General features: G+C 55.3%; 1 protein-coding gene across 1 annotated transcript in view; it reads left to right on the top strand.

The window, feature by feature from the left end:
* Positions 1-15,279, top strand: part of DNAH17 (dynein axonemal heavy chain 17) — a 97,509-nt gene that overhangs the window by 34,319 nt on the left and 47,911 nt on the right. Inside the window, exons 24-37 of the mRNA XM_068977691.1 lie at positions 382-534; positions 3,303-3,551; positions 5,221-5,343; positions 6,311-6,658; positions 6,761-6,852; positions 7,258-7,384; positions 8,075-8,227; positions 9,507-9,632; positions 9,805-9,912; positions 10,419-10,550; positions 10,869-11,029; positions 11,838-11,994; positions 12,952-13,056; positions 14,595-14,752. Of these exons, the coding sequence (XP_068833792.1) occupies positions 382-534; positions 3,303-3,551; positions 5,221-5,343; positions 6,311-6,658; positions 6,761-6,852; positions 7,258-7,384; positions 8,075-8,227; positions 9,507-9,632; positions 9,805-9,912; positions 10,419-10,550; positions 10,869-11,029; positions 11,838-11,994; positions 12,952-13,056; positions 14,595-14,752 (2,192 nt within the window). The remainder of the gene's footprint in view (positions 1-381; positions 535-3,302; positions 3,552-5,220; positions 5,344-6,310; positions 6,659-6,760; positions 6,853-7,257; positions 7,385-8,074; positions 8,228-9,506; positions 9,633-9,804; positions 9,913-10,418; positions 10,551-10,868; positions 11,030-11,837; positions 11,995-12,951; positions 13,057-14,594; positions 14,753-15,279) is intronic.

The following is a 15,279-nucleotide window of genomic DNA, read 5'->3' on the forward strand; positions in this document are numbered from 1 at the left end:
TCAAGGAGGAGATGCGGTGGTAACTCTGGGGACCCATCTTTTCTCAAGCTGCCATTCTCATGAGCCCAGAAACACGGCCTCGATGGGACCAGCTTTGGGGCCGAGCACACATGTGTGTGTGTGTGTGCGGGCACATGTGTGTGTGTGTGCACAGACATGCAAGCTCAGCCATCCTAAGGGGCCTCCCCTCCAGGCCCCATCAGAGAAGCCAGGGGTGGCTGGGGGGACGGATAGGAGTTAGCTGCCTTCCTGTGTGCGTGGGGTCGGAGTACAGTGTGCCGACGGCTCTGTGAGTCACTGGGATGTGACGAGTGGGGGCAGACGGGGAAGGCTCCACCGAGTGCGGGCACCCCGCTCACTGGCTTCCTCCCATGCCCACAGCAACAAAAGAGCATCGCGGCCATGGAGAGCATCATGGAGGCGCTGTGCAAGTCCGGGAGCCTCTTCGAGGTCAGCGTCCCGGACTACAAGCAGCTTAAGGCTTGTCACAAAGAGGTCCGCCTGCTGAAGGAGCTCTGGGACATGATCATCATGGTGAGGGGCCATTCTGGCTTGGGGGGCGGGTGGGGCAGATAGAAAGAGGGGGAGGTGGGAGAGGGGTCCACGGGCAGCATCCCAGCACCAAGAAGGGGCAGCTCCCGTTATCCCCCCATGACACCCACCTCTGATGGTTGATGGAGGCAGCCCCTCTTCCCAAACACAAGAGTAGGAAGCCTCACTCTCGGCCCCAGGGTCAAGACAGTGTCCACAGCACACGGGCATGCTAGTGCCCCATGGTCTCGCCTTTTGGCGCCTCTGTTTCCAGAGATATTTCAGTTCTTCTCTTTTTTCACTTTTTATGTATGGCAGTATGTGTGCATGCGTGCAAAGTCGCTTCATTCGTGTCTGACTCTGCAACCCCATGGACTGTAGGCCACCAGGCTTCTCCATCCATGGAATTCTCCAGGCAAAAGTACTGGAGTGGGTTGCCGTGCTCTCCCCCAAGGATCTTCCCGACCCAGGGATTGGACTTGCGTCCCCTGCATTGGCAGGCGGGTTCTTCACCACTGTGCCACCGACAAAGCCCTCATTGGAGAATAGCTGGCTAACAGTGCCAAGTCTCAGGTGTCCAGCAAAGTGACTCAGTTATGCATGTACATGTATCTGTTCCTTTTTGAATTCTTTTCCCATTTAGGTTATCACAGAGTATTGAGAGGAGTTCCCTGTGCTACACAGTAGGTCCCTACTGGTTGTCTGTCTTTTTTTTAAATAGATAATGCCTTGATTTTTATTTTTTTAATCTCTTGGCCGCACTGCGTGGCATGCAGGATCTTAGTTCCCTGACCAGGGATTGAACCCGTGCCCTCTGCAGTGGAAGCACAGAGTCCCAACCACTGGGCCTCCAGGGAAGTCTCCCTGGTTATCTGTCTTAAATACAGCAGTGTGTGCCTGTCAACCCCAAACTCCCAACGCATCCCTCCCTCCCCACCCGCCGTGACCTTAAGTTCCTTCTCTAAGTCTGTGTTAGTTCTTCTCCTTTGTGCTCTTGAATGAACTTCAGAATCTGTCAAATCCTCCTCTCTTCAGATAAAAAACTCTCAGACTACACACAGACTTGAATCTACTCTGTGAGCTCATCTGGGGAGGGTTCCCCTCTTGGCAGCAGTATTTGTCCCTGCCCAGGAGCAGGCCCTGTCTTGTCATGTTTCTTGTTTTTTTAGATTACATCTTAGTAAGATAATGTAAATGTCTGTATCCTGACCGTGCTGAATTTCTCTCTCATAGAGGGCGGAGTCGGGGAGAATCTTTGGAGCCACAGGCTCCATCACAACCGCCCGCAAAGGGAGAGAATCCATCAGAGCCTCTAGATACCTTTTTTTTTTTTTTTTGCAATTCACTGAATTCAAGCGTCTCGTGCTCGAGTGACCTGACTGAACAATGCTGCTGCTAAGTCGCTTCTGCCGTCTCTGACTCTGTGCAACCCCACAGACGGCAGCCCACCGGGCTCCTCTGTCCCTGGGATTCTCCAGGCAAGGACTGAACAATAAGCGAAGTCAACTCAGAAAGCTGCACGGTTCCTTGATAAATACCACTTAGCACAGACCCAAGAATGCAGGTTGTCTTTCCCAGGAGATAACGATAAGCATTTCCGGTCAGGGTGTTGCAAGAAAAATTGACAAAACAAATGAGCCAGGGTACTTTTACGATAACAGGATACAGAAGCAGCTTAAACTTAAACCAGAAAGGGCCATCGATTTCCGTGGGGATTAATGCTTCAAGTCTCGGGATTTGCAGAGTCAGTCCCTTGTCAGCGCCCCACCTGTTGGTCATTGTCTGTCAAGGACGTCTACCAAGATCAGGCTGCTCTGCCCCAAGCCTCTGCCAGCAACCTCTGGCCCTCTCCAGGACCCCCGTCCAGCTCCCAAGCCATTCTCAGCCCACCCTGAATATAAGACTGGAGCTTCTTGGGTTTCCGCCTCCACTCTTGGCAGGGGGGTGCCCAGTACCACCTGTGTCTTGTTTCAGCCTGTTATGAGTGGAATTTCTTCTGGTGTGTCTTTGTCAGTGTAAGCTAGGTTGGGCTTCCCTGGTGGCTCAGTAGTAAAGCATCCACCTGCCAATGAGGGAGACCTGGGTTCGGTCCCTGGATCGGGAAGATCCCTCGGAAAAGGAAACAGCAACCCACTCCAGTATTCTTGCCTGGGAGACTGCATGGACAGAGGAGCCTGGTGGGCCACAGTCTTTGGGGTTGCAAAGAGTCAGACAAGACTTAGTGATTAAACAACAACAAGTAAGCTAGGTTACTCCGCAGTAACAAACAGCCCTAAGACACAAAATCTCTGTGTTGTTAACCACAGACACATATTTTTCGTTCGTGCAAAGTCCACACTCCAGTTCCAGGCAAACCCTCCACAGCTCAGTGCATGTCCACAACTGCCGAGGCAGGTAGAGGGAACTGTGGGTTCAGCGTTGGCACCTCAGTGCCTCTGCCCCTCAGGTGACAGGTGTCATCCACATTCCATTGGTTGGGGCAACTTTTGTGGCCTCAGCAAGACATGGGACAGAACAAGATCCTGGTGAGCAGTGACGATGCCCATGTTTTGCCAAAATCTCTCTTAACTGCTGACTTTTAAGTTAAATCTATCATGGTAGAACTGGGGTTCTTTTTGCCCCCTGTATCCGGTCACTTTACCAAGCTCTGTCCTTAGTGCTGGAGACTCCTCATTGGATTTTTCCATCCAAGAGCAATGCCAGGAAGGTGGCATGGGTGCCTTCCTGAACCGTCCCCAGTAGAGGAGTCAGCGGGCGTTTCTCCACCTCAGGTCAACACCAGCTTCGACGCCTGGAAGACCACCAAGTGGAAGGACATCAACGTGGAGCAGATGGACATAGACTGTAAGAAGTTCGCCAAGGATGTGAGGTCCCTGGACAAGGAGATGAAGAGCTGGGATGCCTTCGTGGGGCTGGACAACACCGTGAAGAACATGATCACATCCCTGCGTGCCGTGAGCGAGCTGCAGAACCCCGCCATCCGGGACCGCCACTGGCAGCAGCTCATGCAGGCCACCCAGGTACCACACTGACGCAGGGGCGGAGGGCAGCGCTCCTCAGGAACTCGCTGCGGGAGTGGGGGGCTGACGCTGGCAAAGCTGGCTTCACGCATGCGCACCCCAGGCCATCACACAGGGCTCCAGGCTCAGGGTGGCCCCAAGCTGGGTTAGAGGCTCTGCTGTCACTATCTTGATTTCCTTAATTAATACCTTTTTCACACGGGATTCCATCATTTTCATTTTGTACCAGGCCCTGCAAATTATGCAGCCAGTACTGCTTGTAGCATGAATGGTAAATGTCCATGGGGCTCAGGAAGTTTGGGGTAGAAGAATAGTCCTGGGTCCCCCCATGTACCCCAGGAGCGTAGGGTCCTAGCGCCAAAATTTTCCCAGGGATGTTCCCAAGTGGGGAGTGGGAGGGACATTGGCCTTGACACTCACTGAAGGCAAATAGGACCATTCCCACTGTCAGCAAACATTGAACAAAACTCTATGGAACGGCTACTCTGCAGAGGCCCCACATAGGTGTCAAGGAAGCAGAGAGGTTGAGGACACGGGCCCTGCACTCAGAACAGCAAAGGAAAAAAGAACACAGGCCATGGTGTTTGGGAGGCGGAGTGGGGTGCTCAGCGGCAATTCTAGGTGTGCAGAGGAGGCAGCCACCTCCCCGGTTAGGGAAGTGCGGGACCAGCATCTGGAACATGTGGGGCGTGGCCTGGGGCTTGGGGAAGGGAAGGGAGAGACAGACGAGCAGAAGGAATTGTCTCAAATACGGAGGCCACTGGCCTGCAGGCTCATGTACCCCATCCAGGGCCTGGGAGAGACCCCCGGGCAGTGATCAACAAACAACAGCAACGTCCCAGGAATCGGGCCTCACCAAGGACTTGTTGAGACCTGGGCAGGTATTTTCCCAACCATGATTGAGAAACACTCAGTTCCATCAGTTGGTCAAACCAGTTTTTGTGGCAGGCTTGGAATCCAGGCTTGGAAATGTCTATGCGACAGCGAGAAAGATTTGAAGACTGGGTGACACCATGCAAATACCTGCTATTGTTACCAGAGTAACAGTACCTGTGACGCAGCCACGCCTGTTGCTAACGTGGCAGCTTCCCCAGATGGATCGGGTCCTGCAGCTGCGGTCACAAAGCCCCACACGATGGGGGTCTTAAAACCACAAAATGTCCCTGGAGGCCGGAAACCGGAAGTCAAGGAGTCAGCAGAGCCATGATCCCTCCGATGTCTAGGGGAGGACCCTCCCCTGCCTCTCCCAGCTTCCGGTGGTCCCAGGCGGCCCTTGGCTAGTGGCCGCGCCCGAAGCATCCTTGCCTCCGCGGTCACATGGCCTCCTCTGCATTTCAAACCTCCCTCTCCTTTTCATGTTGAAAACAGCTGCCATCACGTTTAGGTTCTGTGTAGTTGACCCGAGATGATTTCATCTCAAGATCCTTAACAACTGCAAAGACTCTATTTCTGAATAAGGTCACATTCTGAAGTCCTGGTGGGCTCTGTTGCTACCAGTTTTACAGGGAGGAGAGGCCTGGAGGAGTGTCTGCCCAAGTCATGGAACTCCCAACTCCCGCTTCATGGCCTGGGTTCCTCCCTCGCCAGCCTCTACATGAAGGACAAAGGTGTCCCTCAACTGGAAAACATGTGACCGAATGTGAAATGTGCCTATTTTTTTCCTCTGCAGGTGAAATTTGAAATGTCAGATGAGACCACCCTGGCAGATTTACTCCAGCTGAACCTACACAAATACGAGGATGAGGTCCGAAACATTGTCGACAAGGCTGTGAAGGAGTCTGGGATGGAAAAGGTATCCTTTGTTGACAGTGAAGTTTGTTTTATATGGGATGATGCTGAAACTGAACGACCAGCCTGACGCCTGTTGAATGTGCTGATGTAGGGTTGAAACTAATGTACCACCAGTTAATGCCTGACTGAACTCTCCTCTCTTTCCGTGAAGCACCCTCCTCTGTGGTCCATCCTGCCTCAGCCTCTGCCTTCTGAGACGCTGAATGGGGGTGGGGCGGGGTAGGCAGTGGTCAGGAGGGCTGGCCATCAGCTGGTACCTAGGGGCCATTCCAGGACACATGAAAATGCTGGAGGATTCCTTTGCAATTCAAACCTCTCTCCTCATCGGTTTTTTGAGTTTGAATGATCACAGTTGGGCTTGCTTTCTTTTTTAAACAGCTTTATTGAGCTATAAATCACATACCCATTCACCCATTTAAAGTGTGCACTTCAATGGCTCTTAACATATTTACAGAAATGTGCAGCTATCACGTGTTAGAATTAGCCAATTTTAGGACATTTTCATCTCCTCAAAAAGGGATGAAACCCAGACCCTTTAGCTAATATCTCCCCATCTTCTCACACCTGCACCCATCTCAGCTCTGACCTCCTGCTTCCTGTCTTCTATAGGATTGCCTTTTCTGTGCATTTCATATACATGTAAACACGTAGAATCTGGGCTTTTGTGTCTGACTTCTTTCACTGAGCATGTTTTCAAGTTTCCTTCATGTTGTAGCATGTGTCCATACTTCATTCTTTTTTTACAGCCAAATAATACTTCATTATATGAATACTCCACATGTTGTCAATCCATTCACCCACTGAGGGACATTTGGGTTGCTTCCATCTGTTGGCTACTGTGAATAATGTTGGCATGAACATTTTGGCTTTCTGAGAGCAGGGCCTCCTTCCACGTTCCAGGAAACTCTGGGTCCTCTTCAGTGATTCTTGCCAGATCCTTGCTGACCCGGTTCCTGTTTCTCCGAAAGGTGCTGAAAGCCCTGGACAGCACCTGGTCCACCATGGAGTTCGAGCACGAGCCGCACCCACGGACGGGCACCATGATGCTCAAGTCAGACGAGGTACTGGTGGAGACGCTGGAGGATAACCAGGTGCAGCTGCAGAACCTGATGATGTCCAAGTACCTGTCCCACTTCCTGAAGGAGGTGACCAGCTGGCAGCAGAAGCTGTCCACGGCGGACTTGGTCATCTCCATCTGGTTCGAGGTCCAAAGAACCTGGAGCCACCTGGAGAGCATCTTCATCGGTTCTGAAGACATCCGCGCCCAGCTGCCGGAGGACTCCAAGAGCTTTGATAACATTGACGTGGAGTTCAAGGTGAACACAGCTCTCCGGCTCCTGCCTTTGGGCACTTTGGGAAATGGCTCCCTTGGTGCAAACAGGGCTCCTGATGCCACGGTGATCCCTTTGTCCTCCCAGGCCCTGATGGAAGACGCAGTGAAAACACCCAACGTGGTCGAAGCTACCAACAAGCCTGGCCTCTACAACAAACTTGAGGACCTGAAGAAGAGGTGGGTCCCATACCTGTCCAGACGAGGGGCTTCACTGTGGCAGAAACCCAAGTCATGCGCCTCCCCCCGCTACCCTGCTGGCCAGGCCAGGAAACCCCCAGGTTGTGGGTTAACACATCCCGTCCCTAGAAGCACCTGCCGTTTCCTCCACCCTAGCCACAGAGCCTGCCTTCAGCCTCAGAGGAAGCCACGATGGCAGAGATTCAACTGTAGCCCCTCCTGCCTGGGGACGTCCACAACTGTGGGGGCTGGCTGAGAACGAGCGTGTCCGCCTGGAAGATTTGAATTATACTGGGGCTGTGAATGGCCTGGGCATCTCCAGGGTCATCCATCCAGCACGTGGAAAGATGGGCTGAAGAGACCTTCTGTCAAGCAGGACTCAGCAGCCTCGTTCCCTGCCCCTAGGTTGGCTGTGTGTGAAAAGGCCTTGGCTGAATATTTAGAGACGAAAAGACTGGCTTTCCCCAGGTTCTACTTTGTCTCTTCAGCTGACCTCCTGGACATTCTCTCCAACGGAAATGACCCCGTGGAGGTAGGTGGGCCCCTGATGGTCCGAAGGGGCACCAGGCCCCATGTCCGGGTGGCCCTGGGATGTTGGAGGAGTGTCCGAGAGGTGGTCCACACCAGAAGCCGCCCAGGGGCCGGGCTGTGACAGAAGGACCCGGAACCTCTCTCAGAGCTGGCCCTTCCCACCCTGAGCTCCATCATTGTGCTCTGGAAAATGGGTGAGATGCCCGTTTCTAAGACACAAGCCGCTCATCCTACTAAACCCCAGACACCGGGAGGAAACGCCCCTGTGAGGCTCCTCTTCTAAAAGAGAGAAGGGCGAGCATCCAGGCAAAGGGAGGGGACCGTATTTTATTTTAATCATGGGGTTGCAGATGTACGGTACAGGAGCCCCAGGGCGGCCCACGGTTCAGGTTCTGAGCATCTGACTTAGGGGCATAGGCCCCGTGCCCCCTAGGACAGAACCTTCTCAGGGAAGAGAAGAAACAGACATTCAGAAGATTCTGCCGAGCAGTGTTCGCTGTTTCCTTTGTTGGTGAAGTGTGTTTAATCAGCATCCTAGAGGCAGGGGGTAGGGAGGTGGGGCAGAATAAGTAAAAAAAAAAAAAAAAATGATGCTTAAGACCGCCCGAGGGAGACCCCGGCCACGGGCATCCGCCTGCGAACCCCTGGGTTGCAAAATCCAACGTTCTCCCCCTCCGACCCTGAAATCCAGGTGAGCCGCCATCTGTCCAAGCTCTTTGACAGCCTGTGTAAACTGAAGTTCCGCCTGGACGCCAGTGGGAAGCCGCTCAAGTTCGGCCTGGGCATGTACAGCAAGGAGGACGAGTATGTGGACTTTGACCAGGAGTGCGACCTCTCAGGGCAGGTGCGAGCCGCCGCGGGAACGCGCAGAGCACTGCCCCTGGGGTGGCGGCGGCCCATGGCTGGGACCGCACGGCCACAGACAGGCTGTCAGCAGCAGCCCGTGGCCGGCCCTCTCTCCTCTTCCCTCGGCCTCGCAGAACAAATGCTTAAGGGACGTCTTTCTAGGAGTCCCTGCACAGCCTTACCTAGGCAGTCTGAGGTGACCTGTGAAAAGAAAGAAAGGAGAAATGAGGGGGGAAGGGAGGGAGAGAACAGATTTATTAATGCCTTAAATCTTTGTTGTTTTATTATTATTAATGCCAAGGGGACCCCTTTGGAGGGTGCCATGCACACCTGCCAAGGTCTCATCCCTGTTCAGCACGATGGGCTTTACAGCTGCCATATTTAGCAGAGGGCTCCCCTTACCCTGAGCAGCCCGGCCCCCTGTCCCACCTCCCCAACCTAGGAGGCTGCTCCCTTCTGCTGACAGCAAGCTTCCTGGCTGCCCTCTCCCCCTTCTCTTTGCCCAGGTATTATTCAAGCATCCAAATCAATTCTTATATTTTGCCTAAGCAAAATGTAATTTGGAGGTAAATTGGCTTGGGGCATTAAAAATCTCATGCGAGAAAACTTGAGCTCCAACAAGTTGAATTCGGAGTGCCTGGCTGGACGGGGTCAGCAGGATCCATTCATCGATTTCTTCAGACACTTCCCACGCTTAACCACTTACAGACATAACCACTGAACTACAGCGAGCTTTGTGCTTCTATCAATAGCTGAAAAGAAAAACCAACCTGATTATCCCATTCGGGTATTTTCCCCCTGGTGGCAGTTAGCTGAAGGTTTGTATTTCAAAATACACGCAAGGCTCATCAGCCAGTTTGTCCGTGTGACCATCTCAGACCCTGAGAGAATAGCCTTGGGGACAAGTGGGGCTCTGCTAGTCAGAATCCGCCTGGGACACGGGGCAGCAGGGCCCGGGGGACAGTTGCCCTGTCCCGGAATATCAGCACCACTTTGTGGCCTCAGACATAGACCGTCTTCTCTAGCTTTTTCTCTCGCTCTCTCTCCCTTCTGTGAATGCACACGAAAGCCCAATGCAGCTAGTTTTGTGGGTACAGCTAGCCTTGCTGAACACATTTTTCCAGCAGGCCATTCTTGCCGCTCAGAAAACCTGGGCATTTCTACCCCTGGAACGATGGTAAGGATGAGGACAAGCGGTCATTTCTTTCGTAAATGTCAGAGCACGTCCTCGGATGAGACGTGCTCACCCTCTCTGGTCCCCGTGGCTCCGTCCCCAGGTAGAGGTCTGGCTGAACCGGGTGCTGGACAGGATGTGTGCCACGCTCCGCCACGAGATCCCCGAGGCTGTGGTGACCTATGAGGAGAAACCGAGGGAGCAATGGATCTTTGACTACCCTGCCCAGGTCCGAGCTGGGTGGACGGGGCAGCTGTGAGATGCGGGGAGGGGTGGACGGAGCTCACCCGTCCTGGGTTAGCCGCAGTCCGGCGGTGAAGAGCCACCGTATCTGGTGTGAACTCTTCCGTCAGAAAACGGCGCTCACGTGGCGGGGTCCTGGGGCCCCCCTCTGTTTCCAGATTGCGCTCACATGCACTCAAATCTGGTGGACCACCGAGGTGGGCTTGGCGTTTGCCCGGCTGGAGGAAGGCTACGAAAATGCCGTCAAAGATTACAACAAGAAGCAGGTGTGTCCCGCCCACCCCGGGTCCGTCCAAGCACCTTGCTCTGTGAGGCCCCGGCTTGTGCCTCTGCCATTCCTGAGTCAAAAGCAGCCAAATATTGGCATCAGCTGTTCTGCCCAAGAGTAACCGCTTCAGAAATACACGACTTTAATTCTTTATTTCAATTTGATTTTTTGACAGATTCTTGGTTAGAAATTTAGAAACCAAAGATAGTGTTTAAAATGAAAGATATGACCCTGTCAACAGACTCTTAGCTAACCTAGTGTACATATAATCAGTTCCTAGGCAAAAATATACAACTATCCAAGTGGCTTTAAAATCCTGTTTTCACTTACTGTCTGCCATCTTTCATGACATCAGATCTTCATCGACACCATTTTTAGTGACTCCTTGATATTCCACCGGAGAGGGGTAGTTCCCAAGCACCTAGGGGGACCCGCCCAGCCCAGAGGCCACCCCTGAGGCCACCCCTGGAGCCGTGTCCGAGGGAGGCATGTTTGCTCCCGCAGATCAGCCAGCTGAACGCGCTCATCACCCTGCTCATTGGGAACCTCAGCGCAGGGCACAGAATGAAGATCATGACCATCTGCACCATCGACGTCCACGCCCGGGACGTGGTGGCCAAGATGATCACCGCCAAGGCAAGGGCGCCGGGGGGTGTCCAGGAGCCAGGGTGGGGGCCTGGGGCTCAGGACTCCAGCCCACAACCCCACCCCAGTTACCACTTCTTCCTTAGTGGGGCAGGGGGGGACACTTCTCCAGGCAGCAGCTACCCCATCCTTCACCCCTAGTCTAACCCCTGGTAAGCCACTGGACGAGCAGCCCAATCAGAAGTGCCCCCGGTTCAGCAGTGGGAGGGTGGTGTTAGGCTTGATGGGGGCACCTGGGGAGGATGGGGAGCTGGAAGCACCCCAGGGTCAGGGACCGCTTGGAGGAAAGCCAGCCTGCTCCCCCCGCAGGTGGAGAGCTCCCAGGCCTTCACCTGGCAGTCCCAGCTGCGGCACCGCTGGGACGAGGAGCGGAAGCACTGCTTTGCCAACATCTGCGACGCCCAGATCCAGTATTCATATGAGTACCTGGGCAACACGCCGCGGCTGGTCATCACCCCACTCACGGACAGGTGAGGGCCCCAGCCGCCTTCCCGTCTGGCCGTGAACAATGCAGGGGAGGAGTCGCGCCCTTCCTCTGGGCTCGTCCCCACACGTCCTTGCACCGTCAGACCCAAATGTCCCCTGCTGAGGCTGACGGACGCGGTCGTTTGGGTTGGGGGACCTGCGTTCAGGTTCAGTTCTGCCTTCTTCCAGGCACCCAGCCTTGGAGCCGAGACCTTATTCCCTCATTCTGACCCTGGCTGTGTGGCCTTAGGGGTGTTGCTTAGCCTTTCTGAGGGCCTGTAAAATAGGGACGATGTTTTATAAATCCGCAGCAGCTTGTCAAGGGTCAAGTGAATCATGTAACACCAAAAAGCACTCAGACCAGGTCCTCAGCGCCTGTGTTGCAGCTGTTGCGTTGGGCGGGCACCAGGTCCTCAGCGCCTGTGTTGCGGCTGTTGCGTTGGGCGGGCACCAGGTCCTCAGGGCCTGTGTTGCGGCTGTTGCATTGGGCGGGCACCAGGTCCTCAGCGCTGTGTTGCGGCTGTTGCGTTGGGCGGGCACCAGGTCCTCAGCGCCTGTGTTGTGGCTGTTGCATTGGGCGGGCACCGTAACGTTCCCCCCCAACCCCCCAGTGCCAAGGTTGGTTCGGGCCTCATGTAGTATCTGCTCCAGCAGAACGGCGTTCGCCCCTTAGTGACGTCTCAAGTCCTCCTTGGCTCCTTTGAGCCCCCTTTGGTGCCACCTTGGGGCTCAGGGGCCGTCACCAACCCACGGTAAAAGAAAGCGGGCAGCCCTGGGGTTGCCACCCACAGGCTGATTGAACATCCCTTACAGATGCTACATAACCTTGACCCAGTCCCTCCATCTGATCATGGGCGGAGCTCCCGCTGGCCCCGCCGGGACCGGCAAGACTGAGACAACCAAGGACCTGGGCAGAGCCCTGGGCACCATGGTCTACGTCTTCAACTGCTCTGAGCAGATGGACTACAAGGTACACACCCCACGTCCAGGGGACCCTGGAGTCCCCTCCCCCAGGAGGCCGCAGCCAACATTCCCCAAGTGACCGCTGGGCGGGTGGCACTGCTGGCTGGCCTCTTGGGCATGACCAGCGGGTCTGGTAGAGGATCCCAGGGTGGACAAGACCCACCCCCAAACATCCTCCCCCACTGGGGAGGCAACCCTTCCCAACCTACATCCCAAGCTTGTCCCAGCAACTGGGAGCACCAGAGAGAGTGAGAGCCTTCAAGGGGGCAGGGGGTAGGGGGTGGCCCCTCAGGAGGGGCCAGGTCCCTGCGGTCACCAGAGGCTTTGTGGCACAGCCACAGTTCTTAAAGGGCCCAGGAAAGAAGACCGTGGAGGTCAGGTCAAAGCAGCCTCTGGTGGGAAGGGTTGGGGGGCACCGAGGTCATGAGCATGGCCCCCTGGGGCCTCCCTGCCCCATCCCCATGGGATCCCCAGAGTCCAGGAGACCCCATCTTGAGGCTGAGGGTGGGGACAGCAGCCCCCTCTGACTGTCAAGGCCACAGCCCACACCAACCTCCTGGGTTTTAGAGAAGTGAAATCTGAAGTTGGATCCTCCTAGAAGGAATCTTGTGTATAAACACTGAAGAATCACCCTGTTTGTCCTTCAAGGGCCTGAGTCCGTCTCCTCCACCTTAGAGGGAAGGCCCCTTCCTTGCGTGTTAGTGGAAAATGCCAGGGTGAATTTTACATATACGGCCTTATCTGAGTTCAGGCAAAGCCTTCAGCCCAGGGAGGATCTGGGCTCTTCCTGGCACCCGGCCCCATGTAGTGTTGACTCTTCCAGGGAGTGGACGACCTGCCTCTAGCCTCCCAGGGGCCCCAAAGCTCCCTAGCCTGACCCCTAGCCTGGGCAGGAGCTGACAGGGCAAGTGGAGGCTCCTGGCAGGACTCTCTACTGCTCACTTCTCCCTGTCACCTTTTCTAGTCCTGTGGAAATATCTACAAGGGCCTGGCCCAGACCGGAGCCTGGGGCTGCTTCGACGAGTTTAATCGGATCTCCGTGGAGGTCTTGTCCGTGATCGCTGTACAGGTAGGGCCCCCGTGCAGCCTCGGGGTCACCTTCAGGAACTCGCTGCCCTCCCGCGTCGGGGCTCGTCAGCTTCCCCGTATGGTCAGGTCAGCCTGAGTGGGGGTGTGGCACAGAGGTGGGCGGGACCCCAGCCTTGTCCTTCGGAGGCGCGCAGTCTGGTGGGACACACAGAAGGGTCAGACACGGCGGCACACTTGTCGCCGAATACGGATGAGGGGACAGTCAGTTTTGCCCAGGGTCCAGGATAAACGGCTTTGTTTCAGTTCGCAGGGGAGTTGGGCATTGAAGTATGCATAGGAGCTTGTCAATTAGACACGAGTGCTCGGAGAAAGGGAGGAAGTGTGCCCAGGTATTTGGGGGATACCCGTGATGAAGTGCGGGACTGCCTAGTTCTGGGCTCTATTTAAACTCTCCATGACTCCATTGTCTAATCCATAGAATGGGTTTGCTGGCAGGATTAGGGGTGAGTGTGGGTAGCTGGCCTCCTTCACTGCTGTTTCCCTCTTGATGTAGACACAGAACTATCCCCAAGCCCTGGGACCAGAGGCCAGCAAGGCAAAGGGAAGATGGGGGCAGTCAGTGCCCCCTGGACTCTCTGGCAGTGCTGACCGCTGCCTTGGGGACCCCCAACCCCCAAAGTCAGTGCACAGACCCCAGGAAAATTATGCGGAGCTCTGAACCGAAGTAGAGGAGCAAGAACTGGAATGGAACATCAGGAGAGGCTCCACGTGGTGGTTGAGGGCGGGGTCCCACCTCCAGGCCCCGCCCTGTTGGGGGTGTGAGCCGCGCACACCGCACACCCGTCTGGCAGGAAAGTCCTGGGCTTTGCTTGGGAGCCCCAGACTCGGAGAGGGTCTTAACCGTGGGTACAGGGCGCCCTCCAGTGGTGGCTTGGAGGTTTGCAGCTGCTCAGCGGGCACCAAGGGTCAAAGGCAGCTAAGGGTCCCAGAATTAAGATTTCACCTGATGCTGAGTATCCGATGTAGGGATGGCTACCAATCAGCCCTCCCACGGGTCACGGCCCGAGCAGGAACAGACACACAAAACGGCTAAGGGGCGGAACGTCACATAACGAGGATTAGCCTCGACCTGGAGGAACCCCCAAGGCGTCTCTCTGTGACCAAAGCCCGTCTGAGATGACAAACTGTACCATCCTACTTACTAAGGTTAATGGAAGACAGCCTTACAGAAACCGGAGCAGATGAGTGGTTGCAGGGAGTCGGTGGGTGTGGTGGCAGAGCGGTGGGGGTGGCTGTCAAGGGCGACTACACCTGAGGTCACGGAAATGTCGGTCATCTCCACGTTGCTGTCCTGGTGGTGATGCTGTAACGCGGTCACCACTGGGGGGCGCTGGGGAGGGACCCACGGGATCCCCTCTCTGTTCTTAAAACTGCACGTGAATCTACAATTGTATCAAAGCTTAAAATCCAAAGCTGCAAATCCACAGCCACTCACATGCCTTAGCGCAAAGGAAGCTCCGTCCAGCCCATCGAAGTTAGCTGTTCCCGCATGAACCCATCTATGTACCAACCGTTTAGGTAAAATGTGTCCAAGATGCGATTCGGGCCAAGAAGAAAACGTTTAATTTCCTGGGAGAAATGATAAGCCTCATCCCCACTGTCGGCATCTTCATCACCATGAACCCGGGGTATGCTGGGCGCACGGAGCTGCCGGAGAACTTAAAGGCCTTGTTCAGGTGTGCGGCGGGGGCAAGGCCCAGGAGAGCGGCTGTGGAGGGCTGGGTCAACCCAGAAGGGGCTTGGGAGGCGGGGATGGGAAACAAGGCCGGGGTGAGAGGGGCTAGCTGGCCAGGACCTCTGTAAGGAGCAGACAGTGTCTTCCCACTCTCTGATTCCCAAGGGGTGGAGAGGAAGGTCCCGTTTTAGGCATCACCTGCCCACAGGTCGGGAAGATCCCCCGGAGAAGGAAATGGCAGCCCACTCCGGTACTCTTGCCTGGGAAATCCTATAGACTTAGGAGCCTGATGGGCTACAGTCCATGGGGTCACAAAGAGTCAGACACAACTGAGAGAGTGAGCATGCACACAGCCGATTGGTACGAGGTGATGGGCAGAGACAGGGCTCAGGTGACTCTCAGAGGAGTTGAGTAAAGGGGGGCAGGGCCCGGAGACAGCCGTGTGCAGAGCAAGGGAGCACCAGTAAAGATGGGAGGGGAGCCAAGTGGAGGGGAGGGGGTCTGGGAAGCTGCTCGGCACCTAGAATC

This window comes from Capricornis sumatraensis, chromosome 8 (assembly GCF_032405125.1).
Source record: "Capricornis sumatraensis isolate serow.1 chromosome 8, serow.2, whole genome shotgun sequence".
In the NCBI taxonomy this organism is placed as follows: Eukaryota; Metazoa; Chordata; class Mammalia; order Artiodactyla; family Bovidae; genus Capricornis; species Capricornis sumatraensis.